We start from the raw sequence: 26,800 nt of genomic DNA, 5'->3' as shown, positions 1-26,800 counted from the left end.
ATTTTTAAATTTTGAATTAATATTGCAAACACGAATATCTAGAACGGGAGGATGACATGACATGTTCATGCCTGAGAGAGACAGTGGCTGTAGGAATATCTATCTGACGGGAAACTAATTAATATGGTATGCCCAGTGGATTTCTCATACATCTTCTTTTCCGGCTTTGCGCTATAATATCCATAACCTTCTCCTTTTCTATACTCTAAAATACTATGATGTTTTGTGACTCTAGAAAAAATAATTTAAAAAAAAAGAATAATTCTAGAAATTCTTTGAGGAACAAACCCTTACAGAACTGTATTTGAGACTTGATATTTTTAGAATTTTTTTCTATAAAGAGGATTAAAATCGTATAGCTCATTTTTTTCGGACTTACGAAGTATTACATCTTAAGCCACAGTAGGTATTATTTTAATTTGTTGCAGAAATGGCAATACGTTTTCTTAACGTAGGTGGAGTATTAGGACTAAGTTTTATATATATATTTTTTTTAATAGGTAGTGGACAAACGACTAGCCTGGAATTCTCACACAAGACGGAAAACAGGAAAAGTCGGATGAGTTCATGATACCAATCATTTAAGGTTATTTCTCATTCATGATATATAATATATAAATCAGATTCTTATTGGGGTGAATAATCTCATGGTTGTAATGGATTGGATTCACATTTGAAACTTTTATTTAATTATTCTAATATAAATATAAGTGTACATAATGTAAATTCTAATTTATTTGGGGATAACTGGAATATGATATTAACAGAAGAAGAGTACCAATGAGTGTTATAAATTTATATGTATTGCCTCTTGAGCAATATGTATTTAAACATGTACCTTTAGGTTCAAACATTATTGAAGTTATAAACCAAATGGTGAATAATAATGACTCTCCTTTATCACGTTATTATTAAACATTCATATTTATTGATTCTTAAAACATTATACACTGTTCTGATTTGATTCACAACCGTGTCATGGTAATTATTTAAAGATGATTTATAATATATTAATTACAAAATGTGTTCAAAAAACGTTTTGAACTTATGTTATTGCATTAATAATAGCTTATCAAAATATATGCTAGTATTCAGAATGAGATTCTATACATTCCTAGAGCAACCCGTGAAGGCATCTATGGCATATATGCCTACCTCAATATCAAACCCTCAGTGCCCGTCAAACCAGAGTTAAATTGACGCTATCCCTATATAGCTTACCGCACAATCCTCAGTGGTATACAACCTTATAAGTAAATAACAATAATAATTTATTAACGTTATGGTAGAACACTTTCTGTCAGAATTAATAACAAAAATTAACCCTTAGACAAATCCATGCCGGTTCAACTTCTACCTTCACGACATCGTCCAGTCCACACACATCTACATAGCCCTGTTCGCTGATGATACAGCTGTGTTCTCTCAACATGATGACATAATAGTCGCTAGAAACACTTTGCAAAGTCACCTTAATGATCTAGAACAATATTTCACTAAATGGATGATTAACTTGAACATTGAAAAATGTAATTTAAAAGTTTTTACTCTTCGACGCCCACCAGACCCACCGGCACTAATCCTCAAAGGTAAAAATGTGAAATGGAATCAGTGAAACAGTAAGATACCTGGGAATTCATCTCGATCGCCGCCTTACCTGGAATAACCATATCAACATCAATCTAACTCAAACCTACGCAAGATTAGCAATGCTATATCCTATCCTAAACAGAAATTCCAAACTAAAACAAGATACAACAGTTCTTATATTTAAAATAATTCTCAGGCCACTGCTAATGTACAGCTGTGAAGTCTGGGGAACGGCATCCTTTACGAAAAGGGAAAAAAATACAATAATTTCAAAACAAAGTCCTAAGAATCGCAGTTAATGCTCCTTGGTTCCTAAGACATAGCCAATTGTTTCGGGAATTACAAATGGAGTCAATTGAGGATTAAATCAAAAAACGGTTCACGAAATTCAACTCCCAGTTGCCGACAGTTAAAGGAGCAGTGACCTACAACCTGGGAAACCCAACCTCAACCATAAGACTGAAGCCCAGGCTGCTGCAGGATATTTTGTTATAAATTCTATATTTATTAATTTATTATTCACACTATCTCTATTTTGCTTATTATTATTATTATTATTTATTTTTATTTTTTATTTTTTCTCTTCTTTCATCCCTTTTTCAAATTTACTTGTTTCTTTTTACCATTAGAAGGCAATTGTTTGTTTTATTAAGTCTAGTAATATCAGTTTTTTTTGTTAAGTCTACAAATATCATTATTTTTTGTTATTAATTTTATTTTTATCTTTTATTAAGAAGCATTATTCCTATCTATATATTTATCTATTTTTTAAAATTTTAATTGTAACACTGTATATAGTAGGGGTATCTTTTGTACGAGACTATACCCCCCTCATAATCAACTGTTGAAATATATATACATATATATATGTATATAATGTAACGGTTATATCGACCACGTAAGACCCACCAGTAAGGCCGATCTGGTATAAAATAAAGAAATTTAAAAAATATATTACGTAAATAACAATAGATAGAGATGTTTCAAGATACTCTTAAGCTAACTAAACGGAATATATTAGAAAATGATAATACAAAATCTAGCTTCATTTATCTAAAAATACAAAGTATTGTTCTCATTTGGTTTAATCATATATTTTTTATATATTTTCAAATAAATGATTAAAATCGAGTTATTTATTTTCTTATAAGAAATCAGAATTCAATTTAAAATTACAATTATATGCCTGTGATACTGGTGTACGTTCAGTAAATAACGACAATAATTGTATCCTAAATTCATTAATACCAAATCTCAATCAAAGAAAAATAGAACTGAAGGATTACAATAAATCTCATAAAATCACCTTTACCATTCGTCGTAAGCTTATGACTTCCTGCACTACAGTATTCTTTAATGATATTCCACTTGTCTCTTCCGAATACCTATCTAGGACATCTGGACTGATTTGGAGATTGAAAAGACTGGAAGCCTGGTATTCGATTCTGACTATTACAACACTTACTAGACAAATGGTCTAATTACAAAATGCACATCTTCATGACTAATTAGGGCTGTTTGGACGTTCGGAGTTGAGCTTCGGGGCTCCACAAAACCATATATATCTTTGGTAAAATCTTGTATGCTCCTTACTTTGCCACAACTAAAATTATCTTTATGGTCCTTATGTGCCATATGTAACCGATTCAGCCAGTGCCAGGTATCAATTGTTCCATGATAAACTCCCTAACCACCCATATCGGCCTGTTTCTTAACTTGCTTCCTCTAATACTTGATAATCCTCTCAGGAGTCTGAAAAGATATCCTCGAGACCTTCAAGAAATGTTTTTGTTCTACCAATGGGTATAGCTAACAAGACTGTATCGTACTATTTATATAACTCACATAACATTTAGTCCTTGTATATTGTATATGTATGTATATGTATATGTATAGGTATGTATATTGTATATCTGTATCAATATAGTCGTAAATATAATGTAATATATTTTAAAAAAATACAATTTTAAATCATAGTTTAAATTTTGAATGCCACAATGTAGTATTAATACGAAACAATTAGCTCAAACCTTACAAAAACATTTAACGCCACATTAATTACACTGAGACAGATTACAAGGTCTAGAGCACTGGCATTTTATGCAACTGGTGTTTTTGCGGTTCTCGCTTTACCCGGAGTATTCTTGTCTGTTTATTTAATTATACCTATTATTTATATTGTTTATATTAATTTATTATTGTATTGAGTGTTTTATTTTTCTTTACGGTTGGATAGTTTATTTTAAATTATGTCTAATTAAAAATTCAGAAAAGACTCCTGATAGATGGTTTCATACATATAGTATAATGCACTAGATTATAACATTAGTTCAACTACAATAATGTCATTGTAAGTGCAGTAGGGCGATTTTCATAAAATTATTTTATAAAGTATAACTTTTTACGTTTAATAACTGATATATGGAATCTGTATTCAGGGGAGGGGGTGGATAGCTTATTAGCATAGCAATTCCAACTAGTAAAGTTAAGGATTCGAATCCGGCTGTGGAAGTTAATCATTGTTTGCTTAACTGTAGCCGTGAGTCAACCCTATGGGTTCGGAAGCTCTCCGGGGTCCACCTAGCCTCATAAAGTGGGTGCCATTAATTGGGTAAAACTCGGACGGTCGAGCGTAATTCTGATCAAGTCGCCCCCTTGTACTACCGTTGGTCTATTAACAATACTTCCTTTCAAAGCTCTCTACCCCGAACCCTCTATTGGTTGTAGCAGAACAGTTTTAATTTTTTTTTAATATTAAGGGAATTAAATTTTGATTGTGAAAAATTTTGGCTTCGAGTTTTCAACGGAAATACACAGTTTTAAGGTTCCCTCAGTTCAAATAACCTGTTTTGTAAAATTTTCTATTTATATTTTTTAACCTAGCCGAAAACAAAAAGCCGTAGGAATCTGAAATTGAATATTTGTGCAAGTGTATGTCTGGGATGTCAGAGCAACTTTATTGTTAAAATCGATCACCTGGAAGTGCCATTTCTTATTATAGATTTTACCCTTTTTCAGGGATTTCTAAAAAATAGCTATAACGATTTTGATTAAAATTGATAAATCAATTTACAATATAGTGTTGTTTAATATCAGATTAGTCTTATCTTTAATTAAATGGTCTAACAGGGCTTTTTTTTTTAATTATTTATTTAATGTAATTTACAACTGTACAAAATAATACAATAGGTAAATATGTTGAATGTTTCATATACACTTGAAAGTCTTGGGAAGGAACCACCCATTGGTGGTACTTCAAACATTAATTTAAATTAGAAGGTCCCGTGGCCATCTTCTTTTCAGACGCCTCGGGGGATTGTCAGGGATTGTTAAGGATGAAAGATTAAGAATTAATGGGTTAGGATGGTGAAGGAGTTTGGAATGAAAAGACGCATATCTGTTTTGGGTCAAATCTGCAACGAATGGGATGTTAAGGTCTTTGTGAATGAGTTTATTTGTGACGTAATAAGGAGCATCAAGGATTGGATGCGGAAAGAATTTGATGGTTTGGTGGAGCTAACAGGGCTTAAATGACAAATTTTGAAAAAATAAAAAAAATAAAGATAACCACTAAAGTAAGTAATTTTGTTTAAATGAAACCAGTTCTCCAGTTGTTAGTAATAAATAACAATGGATAAATACAAAATAATATGAATAACAAATTAAGAAAGAGGGATAGTTAGAGACAGGAGTTCGAAAAAAAACCGAGATCGCATTAATATGTACACCCAAAATGTTATGGATAGGTGTTGATAACCAAAAAAAGGTTTTTCGCCTGAAACAGCAAAAAAAATGTTATTATCAGGAAAATATTTTACTAAAACTTGATTAAATTAACTTGGATGAGTTCTTCCTATTAACATTATGAAATAAAAATTAAGATTTTTAAAAATTGTTTTGTGTTACACTGTAGCCGTGAGCCAATCCTGTGGGTTCTAAAGCCCTCCTGGGGTCCACCCAGCCTCTTAAATTGGGTAACCCTTGATTGAGTAAAAATCTGGCAGTCGAGCGTGATTCCGACCAAATCTCCTCCTTGCACAACTGTTGGTCTAGTTAATAGATTTTATTGACTTCCTTACAAAATACTGCACCCTTAACCTTTCATGGTTTAAAACGGTACAGATTTTAATTTAATTTAAATATTTATAAAAACAAAAAACAGTCTATCCTGCTAATTGAGGGGTAAATGTCTGCTGAGGCCAGAGTTGTGAATGAGTAGCAAGTAATTGTTTCCTCGGTTCGTAGAAACATTATCCGTCCTCACGACTGAAAGCCAAGTTCATTAAAGAAAAGAATCGCAAAGGAACTTGGGAAAGTTAACATTCACACCGGGCCAACTTCTTTCTGTCCTTTTTGCAATTTAATCAGTTTCTAAGCCTCTCCATGTTTTATAATGTAGGATTTCCCGAGAGGTAACTGCTCAAGAAAATTCCGCTTAGTCAGGCTAAATTAAATATCCCTGTATCTGAACGGTTGTTAAAATTCAACTGTGGTATTTGAAATATGCTTATAGAAGGCAGAAAGTAATCTTGTGAAACGAGGTTCTGATCAATACCCCGTGACTGACATTACACTTTCTTATTTTCAGGTAAAGCAAACAATTTTTTTTTTAAAGTATAAGCCATGCCTTGTAATTGAAATAAGCAGTGCCTAAATTAATCTGATGCAAAATGTGTTAATGAATAAAAATAATTATACATTGAAAACTAGGTAATTGGAATAAATCGTATTATTTTTCTTTAAAATTCTGTATCATACAATTTTAAATGTGTATATAAATAAATATGAGTTTTTAAATTCTGTTATTTTAGAAATAAAAAATAGAAAATTGTTAATTAAATTGATACTAATGAAGGATAAAATATATTCTGAAATGTAATTTCTGTATATATGTATTATGAAATATATTCTGAGTCCTAACCTGGTAATGGTAGGTTTTGTGATTATATTGTAATATTGTGTAAATTTTAACATTGTTCAGTATTTAATATTGATACAACAGGAATGTAAATATTTGTAAGAAGATAACTATTTTTGAAAATTATTAGAAGAAACTGTATGTTAATAACCGATAACTATATTTGAAGATGAAAGGAATATGGTCCGGGTGCGGTCCAAAAAAAAAAACTCAAATAGTAGAATTATACTATTTTAAAATAGTATAATTCTACTGTTTGAGTTTTTTTTTTTGGACCGCACCCGGACCATATTCCTTTCATCTTTACACACGGTCAATCAATAATCTTCCGATAAATATATTTATTTTAAAGACAACAGACTTAAGCAATTAGCCTGCAATAGAGGAAACAAATTTTCATAACTTGGAAAAATCGATTTTATGGTGTTAGTAGAAATATATTGTTATGTATTCAGCTAATTTTAATTAAATAATATAAATATTTTAGGTGTCTCATTGATAATGACCGAAGGGCAGAAACGTCTGAATGGAATAGAAAAATAAAAAATGAGGATAAAAATCGAAGTATATTGTTGTATTAATTAAAGTTATCTATTTTCAAACAAAAAATTGATATGTGATATAATAATAAACTCTATTTAATGGTATCCATCCTCCAAGACACAAAAAAATAAAATATTAATAACCCAATATTTAAAAATTTATTAGAAATTAATTTCAATTTTTTGGTTGCTTCCGGTCAATTGTAATTTATTTAATAGATTATAGAAAGGAGTAGGGGCACAAAAAATATTAATGTTTTTTTTTGTATTAAATTCAGCTTATTTTTAATAAATCCACTAAATATTTTTACTAAAACAACAATATAATATAACTCCCTATATTACTATCTATAATATTTAGATATGTTGAATAAAAATATATTCTGATTTTTAATATTTAATTTATTATGTAAAAAGATTCTTAAAAACTCTTTAAGCTTAGTGTATTCTAAGACTCAAAATCTCATAAATCATAGAAATTTAATACTCTTATAACATGTAATTAAATATACATACAGCTTTAAATTTACAATTTATAATAATATCATTAGTTACCACTGCATGTTTTTTTTTCTCACCCTTATTGTCCTTTCTTTGCCTGAAGGGCATTTTAAGGTAGGTTCTGGGATCCGCTGTGTGCAGGGAAGCACTGTGGCGTTTACTCGCATCTTTTTTTTTTTTTTTTAATTATTTGAAATTAAACGTTTTTGATTATTTAAAAAAATAGTTATAATGCAAGAAGCTTCTAGATAAATTGGAGTGATAGGAGGATATTTAAAATTACTGAAAAAGTAAAAGTGTTTACTACTTTAATATTTCTATTTGCCCTTCTTTTTGATCATTAAGGATTTCAAGTTAGTTTATTATATGTAGTAAAATTGAAGTCTTAGATTTTTGCCACTAGATTGCAGCATTTTGAGCTGCAATATGTTTGAGGGGGGCTTCCTTTAAAAAAATTTTTTTTCTGAGCGATTGATTTTTTCTAAATGAGTAAGTACTAAATTTTAAATATACGCAATTCTAATTAATTAATTAAAATAACAATTCTCTATTTAATAATTTTCACTTTTTCTTTATTGATAGCTTGTGGTTGGTTGACGAGCTTTCAGTTACTATTTTTCAATTTCCTATTCATCAGAAGGAGAAAGCTATCAAAGTGGAGTGAGCCCAGTGGCTGAGTTTGCAATACTTTGATAGTTGTACTGATTGTCCCGAGATGGCTAATTGATCAGAATTGGGAAGTGATATCTCCGGAACCATTAGCGATTCACAGTTAGCCCCGCTAAATTAATCTACTAAATTAACACCTCGGGAGATAATTATTTCTGGAATGGTCTGTTTTGTCCCCTTTGACCTATATAGCCACCGAATCAGGGGAAGGGTTCGAATATATATCAAAGGACTTTTTGCTCTTTAGAGTGATATTTCTTTAGAAATGTTGGATCGACATTTTTTTATTTTATCGGTGATATTTGATATTCATCGATTTATATTCAATAAATATTAACTCAACAATATTTAAATGTCTCAATTTATTTATTTAGTTTATTTATTAATTTTAGAATGATAAATTAGTGAAATGTACACTATATATTTTTTAACTAGGAGACATAAAGCTAGGATTGTTAAATCTATCTATTTATAAATTTCTAACGATAATTATTTTTTTAAAAATTAGTTCAATTAGTTATTTTAAGTTGATGAAGAATTGATGTTTTTTAAAACTATAAAAACTTCTAATAACCGAAAGTTTAATTTTTTTAAATTTTATTTATTTATTATAATAATAGACATGTTAACTACAACTACCTACAAAGGGTTATGGGTTGAGTAATTTGTAAGGAAGTTTTTAGAACAACGGTTTTAAGAGAAGTGTTTTCAAGATCACGCTTAACCACCGGAATTTTCCCGAATTTAAGGTACCCACTTTATGAGGCTAGATGGTCGTAGGGTCCACAAACCACAGGATTTACTCACTGCTACAGTATAACAGAAAATAATTATCTGCCCAGCCGGATTCGAACTCGATTCCTTGGAGTTAGTAGCATTTATTTATACAGGAAAATATTCTTTTTTATTAGATTATTTTTAACTTAGTATTTCCTGTTTATCTATAAGATTGAATCAGTCGGTATGGCAGTATCATAAGTCTTAAAGTGGAAGAAAGTAAGGTTTAAAACAGGTTTTTGATATTAAAGATAATTGTAAGGGAATCAAAGAGATTTCAAATAAGTATCCATGATTTTTATTTGATTTGATTAAATTATAAACAATTTGATCGGTGTGGACAGATCTAAAAAAAAAAAAAAAACTAAAACATATAAATAAACTTAAAAATTCTACACAATATGGGTATGTCAGTTACATTTATATGGGTTCCAAGCCATTTAGGAATCGCAGGGAATGAACTAGCCAATCACACTGCAAGAGAAGCACGCGCGCTTCCGGGACGGGGTAAAGCAATTTTAACTCTATTTGTAGAATGAAAGCCCAATGAGTAAATTAAAAATTATTAAAAAGGATGTCAAGCCCTGGGGTACCTCCAGTCGCAAATGTCGTAGAGAGGAGGTTGAGAATAGGTCACACGAGGCTCACCCACTCGTATCTTAGTTCAAAAGAAACGCCTCCGAACTGCCAGTATTGCAACAATAATCTGACAATAAGCCATATTTTCCAACAATGCCCATACTTCACACCACACCTCAATAGCTTAAGACTAGACCAATATATCTCAAAAACCCTTGAAGACGATAATAAAACAATAGAATTAGAGCTTCAGTTTCTAAAATCACAACATTTACTGACAAAAATATAACCTTAAACGGAAGGAAAAAAATCAAATTAAACAATCAATAAAATTAAACGAATATAAGCAAAATTAAATAAAATATAAATGACGTTGATGACCAATAGAGTTTAGCGCTACTACACAAAAAAAAACAAAGAAACTAACTAGTTTTGTAAATTATAGAAAAACCATTAAGATAATCATGAAGATTGTAAATTAAAAACCTGCGACATTTTTCAGCCTAAAAACATTTTGAAATATTTTTTTTTTTTACCAAAATTGATATTGTTTTTCATAGGATATGTCAGATGTCAGAAATAACGCAATTTTGATTCTTCACTGAACTCACACAACAAATAGAAGATATGACTGATATAATTTTAAATGTATAAAATTGTTTGTAACGGATAAAAAAAAAAAAAAATTGCACATTTGTTTTAAGCACCAAAATTGAAACAATATATCAATTTATATAAAAATAAGATATAATCATAAACGGCTTAGTATTATCGAAATCAGGAAGTTATAGTTTAATTATAAAGTTAAAAAAAAGTGGAAATATAGATAGAAGGATGAAAAAAGCAATTATCCAATGAACTGTGTTTAAACTATAAAATATGTGAAACTAATTTTAGTTCCAACGGTCCTGATTAATTAAAAAGATATTCGAAACATAAACATATGTAACAATGAAATAAATAAATAGGAAGTATTGTGTCCGCATAGCTCCTAGTGTAAATTACTTGAAGATATCAGGAAAAAATGACATAAAAACAATCTAATAAATTCTTTTATTATCCCACATAAATAGTAATATCTTAGCGGTAATCAGTAGTAAAGTTCAACGCATAAATATCTCCGGGAAGGAGGAATCCCAATCCGAGAACCTGGGGGAACAAACAAGAGCATAAAGATAGCAAATATTTTATAGAGAAAAGGCTATGCTTTGATAAGGATTTATATCACTTTTATCCTGACTCGGTGCAAATGTATTATTGAAGGTACACTAAGGCCTACTGTTTTCTTTCTCCTCACATTTTTCCTCCAGCTTGAGAATCGTGAATTAAAGACTGCTATTCGTCATGAACCAGACGGGTCCATATCCCACTCAGTGGCATGCCATTAGTTCTTGTAATTCTCCCACCTCTTGAGTAATATGACAGTAACACATTACCTGTCTTCCATAACATGTTTTATCGAGTCTGTTTTATACAGTTTGTTTCCAAATCATGGCCCTTGCCTTGGAATATATATTAATAAAATACGTATTATTATATCTAAGAAAATATTAGATTTGGTTTTTTTATATGTACAAAAGAAGGGAGTAAAGAAAAAATAATTTAACCTAAATCCAAAATCCTACGTAAAATCCTTGATGCTCCTTATTACGTTACAAAATAAACTCATCTACAAAGACCTTAACATCCCATTCGTTGCAGATTTGGCCCCAAACAGATATGCGTATTTTCATTTCAAACTCCTTACTCATCCTAACCTATTAGTTCTTAATCTCTCATCCCTAACAATCCCTGATAATCCTCCGAGGCGTCTGAAAATAAGATGGCAACGGGACCTTCTAATTTAAATTAATGCTTGAAGTACCAACACTGGGTGGTACCTTCCCAAGATTTTCAAGTGTAAATGAAACTTTCCACATTTACTAATTGTATTTATAATTTTGTACAGATGTAAATTACATTAAATAAATAAATAAAACATAATATAAAGTAGAAATAATATTATTCGTACTAATGCAGACAAGTAGCGTATCGGTACTCTGACTAATAGTCATCACACTTTTATAAATCATATAAACATTCCAACGGCAAGATGGTTGTTTATTTTCAGGAACTTCGTAGATGCATTAATCTAATGTTTTTCTTTCTTTTTTTTTTTGTTTTCTTATAACCTAGATATTTTTAACAACGGGCCGATAGGTATTAACTGTATAAGAAAATCTGGAGGGATTTTATGAAATAATATAGTACTAAAATATAATATTAAATAAAAATCCTATTTGTATAAATTTCATTCTATATGGTGTTAAGATCAATAGTAAATGCAGTATGTATTTTTTATGAACTGAATTTCAAAATCGTATGAACATTTTAAAATATGCATTGAAATTCTAAACCAACCATACAGCCCTTCTAAGGTTCTCGTACACTATATTTCCTAAAACATTCATATCAATTGCCCTTTACATCATCAAATACTAACAGGGATTTTTTAATTATTAGGTAGGATGAATTGATGATTTATGATATTATTAGAAAGTTGCTAGAAGCTACTATCAAGCAACTTAAATACCAGTAAAATCTAACCAATACATCAATAATTACAAAAAATGTCTCAACCTTCTTTATTAGGATATATTACATTTCCGACGTTTTGGCCGTCAATACAGTTAAAAATAAACCTATTTGTTACTATACCATTTATTAATAATTTCTATTCATCTAAATTTTTGCCCTGTAGAACAGATCCCCTCCCTACCTTGGACTACATCTGGACAAACGATTAACCAGGAAACCTCACACAAGACTGAAAAGACAGGAAACTGCACGTCGATTTCGATTATTCAGCACTTACTAGTCAAACGGTCTGAACTTCCAACTCATTACAAAAGACAGATCTACATAACTTTAATAAGGTTTATCTGGACATATGGAGTAGAGCTTTGGGGCTCCACTAAACCTTCGAGTTCCTCTCTTATCCAATTCTTCCAGTCCAGAATCCTTCGTAAAATCCTCAATGCTCCCTACTTTGTCACAAATAAAATCATACATAAAGACCTTAATGTTCTGTATATAACCGATCTAGCCCGAACCAGATATAACTCCTTCTATATAATCTTATAAACTTCCTAACCACTCAAACCCCCTAGTTCCTAACCTTGCATCCTCTTCCATTCCTGACAATCCTCCGAGGCGCCTGAAAAGAAGATGGCCACGAGACCTGCTAATGTAAAATTCCATTAGAGTGCTACTAATGGGTAGTTTCTCTACGTCCCTGTAACACTCCATTTTAACTAAGATCAAATTTACTGAATGTATTATAAAGAATATAATATACAGTTGTAAATTTCAATAAAGATATTAAATTTTTTTTTGTATTTTACTATCATTAACTTGTCACAACACTACTATAATTGAACCTACCTCAACTGCAATGTTAGGTATAATATTATCATTTTATTTCACACTACATTTTTGTTTATTAAATATTTATTATGCTATTATATGTAATGTGTTAATGATAGTAAAATTCAAAAATTGTGGTGAATAGAAATTATTAATAAATGCTATAATGACACAGTTTATTTTAACTGTGTTGTTGTGATACAAAAATTAAGATTGTCTTTGATGATGGACGGATCGGCTGAAACGTTTGACATGTTTTTGTGTTAAAATATATTAAAATAAAGAAGTTTTAAACTAACTGGATAATTTTTTTATTATTAAGAAACTACCAGTTTTGAACAATAAAAATATATACTAACCAGTATAATCTTATACCATTTAAAGTGTCATGAATCAATGTTTCAAAGAGGTCTGTGATTCCAATCTTTATTGGCCGTCCAGACAAGCTGTCCACGCATCATGGTTGTATTCATCGCTTTGTAGTTAGCCACTGTGTGTATAATCGATGTACGGTTGGATATTGTGTCTTAATTTAAAATTTATGGTCTAGCATTAGGTGTCTTTTATGTTGCCAAAAGATGTGAGCGATTTTTTAACCATAAATGGTTCAGGTCATATAGTAGAAAAGAAAATGAAGGAGTCTGAATCATGGTCTTTGCTTTAGTTTTAATTTTTAATCTTATTTCCAATCTAAATCATTTCTGTTTTTTCAATGCATATCTCATATTTAAAATTATATCGCTTTTAGTGAAGGGATAAGTTACAAAACCGGCTCATTATATGTCTATTGAAGAAATGTAAATTATATATTCTCAATAGATAATTTGATATTAAACGTAGAGTTCTTTCCTCTCTTTTTATTAATATTCGTTACTAAAACAAGTCTTCCTTTTAGTTTGTATTTGTACTTATAAATTAGTAAAAAACATATTTTTACTTCATAAATGGCATTGAAATATCTGTAACGGAAACATATTTGCTGTTATGCCTTATAGATAATTTAGTTATAGTTTACCAAGTATAAAATTTAAATAAAAATTAATATAAAGTTACCAGGAGATTTAAGGAAAATAATTTAATAATAAAAATTCTTTCAACAACGAAGTGACGCTTATTGAATCAACAGGAAAAACTTATACTTAGAACCTGAAATATATAAATTTTATTTTTAGACGATCTTAAAGACTTCTAAAAATATTTTCTTTGATGTTCGGTAAAGTTGCATCATTAACGGTATAATATTTAATGTCTCTTCTTTGGGTATCTCAGTTTTTTTATCATCACTGATTCCTACTTCCTCACCCTGTGGGTGCTATTGTATAAATGTGCCAAATAAAGAAATGTATTTTGAGGAAAAATCTAGGTAAGCTGATACTAGTATAATATTTTCTAAATTTCTAGATATTTATAAATTGTTTGGTGTTTATTTGTGAGAGTCTGGAGAGTTATTGAACATGATACCCTATTTTGAGTGATATTGGAGATGGAGCGTGGGATCTCAGCTGGGAGTTGACAGTTGACATAAAACCACTTCAACATCCTCGGCGATCCAACATGAACCAACATGTTGGTATGATATGTCAGGGTTAGGCTATTACTGGTATATCAGGGTTACTTTCACAGTTGTCAAATGTGCTTTTTCCATATATTATATAATTTTAAGGCTAATTCTTTCAAACAATATAATTTTTAAAACAAAAAACACATTATTATAAGATACATTGTAAGTTGTTTCAACTTAACTTTCAATTAAATTAAAACTTTAAGTTTTACTTTTGGAGTTCTATCAATGGGTAGATTCTTCACATGTTTGTTTCACGTCATAATATCACTTACAGCAAATTTACTTGATGTGAATATATGTATACAGTTGTAAATAACAATAAATAAATTATTAAAAAAAAAAAAGTTTTACTCAATATTTACTTTCTATAGAACACTTTAACATTTAGTATTTCTCCTTATAATGTTAGCAATAACCAAAAATGGTGTTCAAACAAAAAATTGTAAGGAAGCGTATGATATATTAAGTACTGATCATGTTATGATCTGGAATTCAGTTGGTATAAGTATTGTATGCAGTGAATTGACAAAAAAAAAAAAAAAAACATTCATTAGAATGTTTTAGTTTAAGCGCTTTTTTTTCTTTTCTTACGTCGGCCCAAGACTCCCGTTGGAGTCCTACACTGCCCCTCTTATTGTATAATAAAAGAATGGAGATGAGGATGTAAATTGTTGTTATTTATTTGATTTTAAAAATATACTTTGGATTCTGCTATAAATTTGTATAACACCTGAATATTGTAGCCCTGTACAATATGAATTGTAGCCCTATCTAGATCTGCCAGCCCTCGGAGGAAAGCGCAATTGTTTTGGATGAGGGGATATTTAATCCTGTATTTGTCATATATGTGTATATATATAATATATATTTATTTATTGTATATATTGTATTGTCATACAGCAATTTAGTATAATATGTAATGGGTCCTCGATAGAGTTGCATGTCGAGCATTTATCATTATTTTTAACGTCAATTAATGTCAAGCCGCGATTTGTACGACCATGGTTAATTCTTAATCTTGTAAGTAACACTATATCTTTTCTGTTCAGCTTGACAGGTTGGATAGTGAAATGATCGCGTATTTGCCATATTGGTAAATACAGAACACGTTTCAAATTCCTAGTCAAATGTTATGATCATATAGAGTTAAATAAGGGGGATGTTGGAACAATCTTTATTTCTTTCGTCCTCTTTTGCCTCCACAGGCTTTAAGAGTCAGTTACGTGAAAGTGTTATTTTTTATCTAGACGTAATCGCTCTTTGCGCAAGGTTATCAAGGTTGCTTCCGGGACGCACAAATTAAAACTTGACCCCCTCACCCCGGATAGAATATGTTGATTACCTGTAGATAACCCTCCTATCCTTCCTCCATTGTCTAAAATGACTAGGGAGGGAGTAAAAAATAAAATAAAAAAAACTTCATCTTTTTCTTACACAAGTTTGGTTCAAGTGAACAAGCTTGGTTCGAAGTTCCACAAGCTAAGTATAAATACTATTCATTTGAAGGAATGTATTTAGGATGTTAGTTTATTTTATTTTATTCTGTTTATTATTTTGTCTGGGATACAGGGATAGGGACGCCCTTATACTATGCCCAGATAAGACTGAATTGAGTGAATGTACACTTTGGGCCTTGAAATTTTATCAGTATTTAGGAAAGTTAGGAGAAGCACTAAAAAAAAAAAAAAAAAATATATATACCTGTAAATGAAGAATAAAATAAAAAAAAGAAAATAATAGTTGAAAGTGATACAAAATGTATGGTCAAAAAAGAAAGATCATCTGGTTAGTAAAATTTAACCTTATGTAAGATTATAAAAAAATGAAAATGTCCTCCAATCTTAACTTAACTCCTAGCTAAAATGGAGGATCAAGACAAGCCATTTTGGGGATAAATAAAGCAACCAGAGAATTTATTCTCTACAACCACCTAAGCTTAGAATACCAGAAGATTTACGTGGCGTTGGAGACTATTACAGTACGGTAAATGTTTAAAGTTTCGCTTGAGTGCAAAATATTGCCGGAGTAAAATCATCTGCTTAAGAGACGAAGAGGTTCATTGAGCGAATGCACCTCAGAACAACTCAAGCACATTAACTAAGGGAACTTCAACAAGAACCAGCGAGCAACTAAACCAAGAAAAACAAAACCACATCGTGCACGATAAAAGCTGTACATCCTTCAAAAAATAGAATCAAATATTAACTATACTATAACACTATCTTTGGGCCGCCTGTAGCTCAGAGGTTGAGATACCGTCTTATCAATTTGATATCTATTGGCGCTGCCGGTTCGAATCCGGCCTGAGGCGTTGACTTTTTTCATGAGTGGCGGTCCCACAAAATGAAAAACTTTGACCCTCAACCATGGTTAGGCAGTATAGAACTTCAATGGTAGTCTTGGCAAAAAAAAAAATAATTAAATAAAAATAATAACTCATTTTCTTCTTTCGTAAGTATAATACACATTCTATCATAAGTATAATACATAAGTAGATTTCCATATAATTTCTAAATGACCTAAAATTTAAAAGCTACAGATTTGTATTACACTATATAATATTCTATGATATTTATTTAGGAATATATTCCATTTTCCTTCATTTAAAAGTTATTCCCATTAAATAAATTTGTGAAATAACAAAAAGAGTTGAAGCTTGAATTCGAGTAAGTGTTGAACAGAAAATTTAAGAACGCACGTTGTTAACAAATATTGATAGCTTAGTCATGTTTTTTAGTTATAGAAGAAGCATAATGCCATCTATTCGCAAGTATTTTAATTAAGTGAAGTAGTAGCACTTGACAAAGCTTCATTAATTTTAATGGTCGGGTTTGAAACATTCTATTCGCGTTCCGTCAGATACGTCTGAAAAGCGGTGCGTCGAAAGCACTTAAAAGTTAATAACAATGAAGAGAACGATGATGGGGTCAGAAGGAGGGTACAACTTGCGGCTAACTGGATTCAACTTGAACATGGATCACAACTTGATTCTCTGCTTAGTTTCGACTCCCAGCAAATCTCAATGAAACTCCCTCCTTATTATTAGCTATTTGCAGCTGTTACTCAGCCGTTTCTGTCATCAGACAATTTGTTTTGATTCTACCAGAGAAGGAGGGTGGAACTCGTTAAAGTCAATTCGACAAGAGGAGCCACAAACCGTGATCCATTAAAACCTCAGGGATTTTACTTTTTCAAAAGTTGTTTCTGGTTAACATGGAACTGGAGGATACTAAACAAAACCTCTACCATAATGAATGAATCACCGCAGTCTGAGTCAAATCAAAATCTGCAGTGATTGAATTTTATAAAATTAACTTGTTCTGAATTTTTACTGGAGTTTGCTGTATTTAATGGATTTAAATAAAGATACATAGTGAATCACGCTTAAATAGGGGTAAGCATATATTCTTATACAAATTATAACACAATGGGTTATATTTAGTTTCACCAAAACTGTTACAATGTTAATTAGTTTGTTTAGTTATAATTTTGATAACTGAATACATAATGAATGATATGACCATTTACTTGATGATTGACTTATCATGTTTAGCTTGAAGACTAGTTCTTGTATGAGTTGAACTCAGTTCTCTCTTCTGAACTTAGATTCCGTTCCCTACCTGGCTGTATTTGTTAAACTATTCACTCATCCTGAGTGATAGTTGATTATCAGCACAATGAAGTTGCCCTAGATGGCCTGTGTGCCACTCATCACGGTTTGATCTCACTCATATAGTCCCTGTACACTTCAGTGGGTACTTAATTACAGCTTCTATTGTCTTCCATTAGATGACAGTATTTTGAGCTATATGTTTGAGGAGGCATCCTTAAACAATAGTTTTTTTTTTGATATTTGAAACAGAAGATATAATCAACAAATATATTATATATTTCAATGGTAACAATATTTTATAAATATGATGAGATAAAACTGGTAAACAAACAAGCCCTTTGAATGGTCCAATTATAATAGTTTTGTAGGACTCAAATGATAAAAATACATAATTATCTTCAGTAATTATCCTGGTATCTCAAATCACAACAAGTAATATACATAACACAATGCTCTATATAGAACAAACTAATACATATAATATTTCAACATTGATGGAAGTCTTCTTCTTCTTCCTCTAACTCCTGTGTGCCGTCAAGTGTGGAGTCACAGTCTCAGTCCATCCAGCCTATCGGTCCCTTTCCGCGGCAGTCTTCTGGACTGGAATGGTGCGTCCTCTTGCTGCCCCTAGTTTTCCAATGTAATCAGAGTACATCTGTCTACAGTCTTCCAACTGCCCTTTCTTCCAAATAGCACCTGGCTTTTCTGGTATCGTCCATTCTACAGACGTGTTCATACCACTTTAGTTGCCGCTCTTGCGTTGTGTCTCGCACTGGTTTCACATCCAGATCCTCCCGAATCTTTTCCTTTCTAACACAGCATCTTCTGGTCTTACCAACTATTCTTCGGAGAAATCTCATTTCTGCTGACGTTATCCTTCCAAGTGCTTGTCCTAGGACTGTCCAGCTTTCTGATCCATACAGGAGGACTGCGAGGAACACGGATTTTGTCATCTTTGCTTACTCCTTGCTTGCCTATAAGAATTTTAGAAATCTAATGGCCTTTTCTCCTCAAGCCGAAGAAGACAGGATTTGATGCCGACCATTACAGGCCTATAAGTCTCCTACCACATCTCGCTAAGGTATACGAAAAGATCATCCTGAATTACCTTCGGGAATTCTGTGATGAACACTCCGTTATCCCTTATGAGCAAACTGGTTTTCAGGCTAGCTTAAGCACAGAACACCATCTCATGAAGCTACAAAATGAGGTGAATTCCAGTTTAAATAGGAATCATGCTACAGCCATGATTTCCATAGATTGCACGAAGGCCTTCGATTCTGTGTCTCACGGCATTTTATGTCGTAAGCTCATAGACCACGACTGTCCAGAGCAACTCTATAATGTAATAGCGTCTTTTCTCGACAACAGGACTATCTCTGTGCGGGTTCGAGACGAGATGTCCCGTTCCATCCCATTGACGTGTGGAGTTCCGCAGGGAGCGGTTCTATCGCCAGTGCTCTTTTCAATTTATACCGCTGATGTAGTTGGTGCAAATTACAAACTAGCTACAGTCGCCGCCTATGCCGACGACATCGCCATCTACAGCAGCAGTATGAACCCGAAACATGCCCTAGGGCGAGCCGGAGCGGTCTGCAAAGAGATTGTTCAACGCCTGGGTAATTTAAACATCACCATGAACCCAGCTAAGACAGACTGCGTTGTGTTCGCTCAGCAACAGCACAAGCGATCGACTCTCCCGAAGACGCTTAAACTGGACAACACCATCATTTCCCCTTCAAACTCTATAGTATATCTGGGCGTGAAGATGGACCGTCATCTCAAGTTCTGCACCCACCTCTACCAGAAAACGAGAACTGTACGAAGGCGGTCTTACCGACTAAACCACCTCCTCACTTCGCCAGCGCTCTCTTTGCGGCTTAAACTCCAAGTTTACAAGAGCATTCTGAGGCCGGCACTTCTCTACGGAGCACCACTCTTCACATACCTCACTGACGGCACGCAGCGCCACCTTCAGGGATTCCAGGATAGTATGCTGCGGAGGATGGTCCGCACGACATCATGGAAGAAGAAGAAGCCACCGGAACTACATCAGCTCCTCGAACTACCTACAGTACCAGAATTCATTAGTCGGAGGCATGTCAAGTTCTTCGACTCCCTCAAACATCTGACCAATCCACTCTTCCAATCACTGACACCAGCGCCCCCTCCAGTACGCTGGCAGGACCTCCACCCTCGTAGCCAATGATATTACCGACCATTGAAATTTAGTGAAAAGACACTCTTTAGTTTTAGTTTTTAGTATGTAGGATAAAACTCAGAAAACGAAGTGTGCCCCAACACCTCGTCTATTTAAGGATTATATAGATTCAACCAATTACAATCTCAACCTGTCCTTAGAATGGAGCACTGCTCCAGTAAAAAGACAATTGTAAATAAATATGTGTATATAAAATTTTAACAATAATAACAGTTTTCTATAGGGGCTAGGAAAAAAAAAAAATAAATAAAAAAAAAAAAAAAAAAAAAATGGCCTTTTCACTCGATTTAGAACCTACTGGTGTATTTTACCATCTTTAATTATTATGGTCCCTAGATATGTATAAGTATTCCTAAGTTCTAGGTGTTTACCATTACACAAAACCCTAGGCTATACGTTTCCTCTTTTTGCAAACCCCTTATCTTCAGTTAGTTCCTCATACCATTCATCAAGGATGTCTAAAGAACCTCTTAAAAGTCAGCTATCAGTAAAATATCATCTGCATATATCATCGCTTGAACCAGTACTGGAGTTAGGTTCCAAAAACCTACTAGTGCTCTTGGGCACCCCCTTTTACAAATCTTCCAAATCTCATCCTTAAGGAGGACAAATAGTAGTGGGATTAGGCTGTCTCTCTGCTTTACTCCCATTTAAAAGTGGAATGGCCGGATTCGAACCGTAAAAACTGCTACTATGAAGATAAACATTATAAACTACTTTATAGTACATTTAACTAGCTTTAATTTTAGTACTAATAGACGTCTGTACGTTGCATGGTTTTTAAGATATAGATTTCTCAAAATAAATTCTATCACTATTGATTTTTTAGTACATATTTTATAGTGTTGTTTTTTAAAATGCTATATTTCGGGAACTATTGGACATAAATAGCTCAAACATTAAAAAATGTTGGATTTTTGAAAAATATATCTCTAGATCCATAAGACACACATATGTCTACCAACACTCAAAATAAAGGAAATTTAACTTACTATAAAGTAAGTATAAGAATGCTTATACTTTATAGTTTGTGTACTTGTATTTATGGACTAATACTATTGGTTTTAATTTTGAAACAGGCCTCTGATATCGTGATTGTGAAACTCATCTCTGCATATAGTACAAGAGCCGGGAAGAAAAAAAGGCAGTTATCTCACTCCGATTTTTGATTACTTTAGTGAAAACTATGTATAATTACTAGTCAAAATTGATGGGTCTGCCAAGTATAGGTAGGGGGAATAAATAATGGCAGCTGTTTTAAAACCTTTAAGAAAACATTAATTTTTCATTCTGAGCTCTATATCTTAAAAACTACCAACAACAATAGAAAATCTAGGAAATCTATTTATGAAAAACTTCATTTCAGAAACCATTGGACGTACAGATTTTTGCCAGCGCTCAAATTAAAGCTAGTTAAATTTACTACAAAATAGTCGATTATGTTTATCTTTATAGGAGTAGTAGTTTTTATGATATTTGACAAAATAAACTCACAAAATGTTAATTTATAGTTAATGAGGTGTAGATAGTTGACCGTAGATTAATGATTGGAGGAGTTTGTCGGGGGGTGCGGTCAGCAAAGAACATAAATAAACAAAACCATATTTATTTATTTTATGCCGACGTTTCGACCTGAGTTTCAGGTCTTCATCAGGGTTATAGAACGAAAGAGACAACAACAAAATTTAGGAGTAACATACAATTGAAAAGGAATAGTATACAAACAAATTTAGAATTATACAAAATATTGAATAAATTCATAAATGAAATCATAAATGATAAAAAATTGATAACTGATAATTGAATAGTACAAAATTTTAATTGGTTGATATTCGTGGAATTGTATGGTAGTAAATTGAAAACAGTGACAGATGAAATATAATATCATGTAGGTAAGAAGATATGTATAATATAAGATATGCAAGTAGTGTCTAAAAATTGTATAAAAATACTTTTGGATATTAGTCGTTTGTCTTGGTTAGGGACAGAAGCTAGTATGGTGGTATTGTCAAAATCAAAAGTGTGTTTCAATATTAAGCTATGTTCAGATAATTTAGAAGCCATGAAATTACGGGAGGAGATGGAATATTTTATAGAAACGTCGGCATAAAATAAATAAATATGGTTTTGTTTATTTATGTTGTTCTTTGCTCACCGCACCCCCCGACAAACTTCTCCAATAATTAATTTATAGTTGTTCGTATAAAATGTATGATTTTTGAAAAAAATATATCTCTAGATCCATAAGACACACATATGTCTGCCAACACTCAAAATAAAGAAAATTTAACTTACTATAAAGTAGTTTATGACACTTATCTTCGTAGGGGTAGTAATTTTTATGATTCACTATATGAATATAAATTTGGCAAATTAAAATTTGTCCAAACAACCATAAATCAATTTATTTTATCTAATTTCCTGTAAACTATTACTCCTACGAAGATAAACATCATAGAATACATTATAGCTCATTAAACTAGATTTGAGTGCTAATAGACATATGTACGTCAAGTGGTTTTTGAGATAAAGATTTTTCAAAATAAATTCACTAATTACTAATCTTTCAGTACGTCCCACACAACATTTTTATGATATGTTGGTTTTTAAAAAGCTATATCTCGAAAACTATTTAACTTAAATAACTTTATTAGGGCTCATATTTTAGCAAATTTTTTTGTATTGTTCCTAATTTTTGAGATATAGAACTCCGAATGAAAAATTCGTTTTTTTTTATCACTTTGAAACAACCGCCATTTTTTATTTCCCCTATCTATACTTGCCAGACTCACTCATTTTCACTAGTAATTATACATAGTTTTCATTAAAGTAATTAAAAATCGGGGTGAGATAACTGCCTTTATTCCCCTCTTGGGCTCTTGTACTAATAGCTTTGCTTCTTGGTCCGACAAATCACATCTTGAATCTGATTCCATTTCAATACTAGTTAAAAAATGAATATTGATAGATATGGAAAAAGCTTTGTGAACAGAAAGAATCAGAGATATTTATTGTTAGTTTTAGAAAATCATAAAAAATGTCAACAGTATACTAAAGACCCCACTAATCCATCCAATTATTAAGACAATGGTGGTTAAGCGGGAGATTAATCAAGGCTTAGTTCGTAAATGAAAAAAACCTGTATTGTTAATTAAAGTTATATATAAATTAACGTTTAAATAACGTTTTAATTTTTAATTTATATATAAGTTTAATTAACAATACAGGTTTTATTCTAAACTTCGTATATAGGTTATTTGTATTAACTTATTATCAAATTAAATTTATTAGAATAATATTATTTTACTATTACTATTATTATTTTTTAACCGCCAGCTTAACTAGAGTTTAACTTAATTATTAGTTTTATAGTAAATTTGATGTATGTTCTTATGGAGTGAATACAGGGGTGAAGAGAAATTACTCATTGGTAGCACTCTAATATTTTTACATTAGCAGGTCTCGTGGCCATCTTCTTTTCAGGAGCCTCGGAGGATTGCCAGGAATGGAAGAGGAAGCAAGGTTAGAAACTAGTGGGTTTGGATGGTTAGAGAGTTTATAATGGAAGGAATGATACCTGCTTCGGGCTAGATTGGTTACATATGGAACATTAAGGTCTATATATGATTTTTTTGTGACAAAGTAAGGAGGGTTGAGGATATTACGAAGGATTTTGGATTGTAAGTATAGGATACGATTGGAATTAGAAGGTTTAGTGGAGCCCCAAAGCTCAACTGCATATGTCGAGATAAGGACAATCTTAAATATAAATATACAATTCACATTCAATTATTTAAAAACGTTTTGCAAGCTATTCAATAGACTTGTAGCCTTGTAGAGTTTTGTTGTTTGTGTTATTTATTGGTTGTGTGAAGTTGATCTAGCATTAAAAGTTTTAAAAATTAATGAAAGTGTGACAAAATATGGTAATTTGACTTGTAATAAATGATCTGGGTAGAATAGAAACTTTGGACTGGTGATGATATAATAAACAGTGTAGAGACTAAACATGGATAACAATCGATTAATTTAAAAAATAAACAAAATTGATATTTCTGTCTCCATAATAAAAACAATTGTTTATTTCCTTTAAAAGGCTAAAAGCAACCATTTTTAGAGATGAATGCATACATGAAGTGGATTGTAATGGAATACAATTCTGGTACCAATGTAATTACTTCGGAATATCAACTACTTAAGTTAGCCAAAGTGCACTGAATTACATCCAGGAAATATGATCTACTGCTAGACAGGAAATTATGCTCTCCATTACTAATTCGATTAGTCCTCTAACTAACCGATATAATTGAGGACTCCATTCTCACTTTCCTTAGCATTTAGCGTAAGAGCTACAATAACAATAGGCATCTACAGAATTTCGTATGTAGATGAGCAAAAATCACACTTTAGAATAAAAAGTGAGCAAAAAATTATCGGATCAAAAATAACGTACTCAAATTATATAATTCGATGAATGATTTAGAGAATTATTTCAGATCATCGCTGAATATATTTTTCTTTAAATTATTCTAAAAATGGAACATACAAAAGTTAACTCTGTTTTAGTAATTTAAATATGTTTTCATCAAATTCTTCCCGCATCCAATCGTTACAATCCAAAATCCTCGTAAAATCCTTGATGCTCCTTATTACGTCACAAATAAACTCATCCACAAACCTTAACATCCCATTCGTTGCAGATTTGACCCAAAACAAATATGCGTCTTTTCATTCCAAACTCCTTAACCATCCTAACCCATGAATTCTTAATCTTTCTGATAATCCTCCGAGGGGTCTGAAAAGAAGATGGCCAGGAGACCTTCTGATGTAAATTAATGTTTGAAGTACCACCAATGGGTGGTTCCTTCCCAAGATTTTCAAGTGTATATGAAACATACAACATATTTACCTATTGTACTATTTTGTACAGTTGTAAATTACATTAAATAAATAATTTAAAAAAAAATTTATTATTTCAACATATTAATTAAATCAGTACAAGCATGGCTTATAAATCATTAGCTAATTTAAAAATGCCCTTTTTAAAGTAGTTATTAAGTTGATAAAATAAAAAAATAAAATAAACTATCTTTTAACATATAAGAGCTTATAGAATTGTCCGGTTTAGAAAAAAACTAACTAATAGTATGACGCTTTCAAATGATTCGGTGGTGAAAAATTATATTTTAAAAATTATTGATAAATACCATAACGAATATTAAAAGTGGAACTTAAGTGAAAAAACATTTATACCAATTTATGGAGTAGACAAATTGTAATATTAGAGTCAGTTGGAATTCGAGTAGTAGAGCGGAGTAAACTTACCTAGGACAGTTAGCTGAGCTGACAGTGAAGCAGTCTCTGGGATTACGGTGTCAGTGGTCACTTCGCACGTAACTTTTCCTGAAAGTCCAAGCCCAAGTCCTTCAAGCACAACTTGGGTAGCATTCGACATCCCAATCTGAAAATTAAAATTTTTCTGAGTCAATATACGGCCTTTCACTAGAATAATTTTTAGTTTCATTTAAATAATTTATTTTCATCCGACAGATGTAAAAATGTATTTTTCTGTTAATGATGAGTAGATGATGTATATATGAGAAGATGATTGGGGGTGCGGTCAGGGAAAAACAAAAATAAGTAAATTCTTAATTATTGGCACCAACGTTCAAAAATTCCAGGACTTCATCAAGGCCAAGAACTTAAACAAGATAACAACCATAATGATTAAATGGAATTACAGAAAACAAAAAGACATAGGAAAATAACAGATAATATTGGCACATAAGTAGTATTAAAGAAAATATATGGTGTAAAATCATAAGAATATTGAAAGTGTATATAAAAAAAGTACAAGGAAAAAAGAAATATTAAAATTAAGAATTTATTTATTTTTTATTTATTTCTTTCATGTAATTTACAACTGTACAAATAATAAATAGAATAAGAAAATCCTTTCCAAGTTGATGGTAATTCAAGTAAAATTAAGAATGAACAGAAAATAATATAGATATAAGAATCAACTAAATAATTACAAAAAATAATAAATAATAATAATGAAATAGATAAGTATAAAATTTGAAATTATTAAAATATTTAAGTAATAAACAAATATAAAGAAAAATACATGTGATTAATTAGATCTGTAAGTAGAATAATAAAACTATCTCTAATAATAATAATTCTTGTGTATTTTTTGTTTATGCAATTCCATTTAATCATTATGGTAGTTACCTTTTTTTGTTTATAGCCCTGATGAAGGCCTAAAATTCAGACCGAAACGTTGGCACTCATAAATATGATTTTACTTATTTTTGTTCTTCATTAACCGTTTTTCATCTTCATATATAGAACTTCTATATTTTGCTCCTTTGCTTCTGACATCCTTTTATTTGAACTGTAGATTTCTATAATATAATAT

The 26,800-nt window shown here is 31.4% G+C and overlaps 1 protein-coding gene across 1 annotated transcript in view; it reads right to left on the bottom strand.

Annotated features, from left to right (window-relative positions):
* Window positions 1-26,800, bottom strand: part of LOC136795381 (uncharacterized) — a 678,193-nt gene that overhangs the window by 87,217 nt on the left and 564,176 nt on the right. The window contains exon 3 of the mRNA XM_067045741.1: window positions 25,705-25,840. Within this exon, the coding sequence (XP_066901842.1) occupies window positions 25,705-25,840 (136 nt within the window). The remainder of the gene's footprint in view (window positions 1-25,704; window positions 25,841-26,800) is intronic.

Source organism: Halyomorpha halys, unplaced genomic scaffold, assembly GCF_000696795.3.
Source record: "Halyomorpha halys isolate HHAL.00 unplaced genomic scaffold, Hhal_1.1 Scaffold420.1, whole genome shotgun sequence".
Classification (NCBI taxonomy): Eukaryota; Metazoa; Arthropoda; class Insecta; order Hemiptera; family Pentatomidae; genus Halyomorpha; species Halyomorpha halys.
The sequence above is the reverse complement of the archived record's forward strand: the minus strand, read 5'-3'. Positions and strand labels throughout refer to the sequence as shown.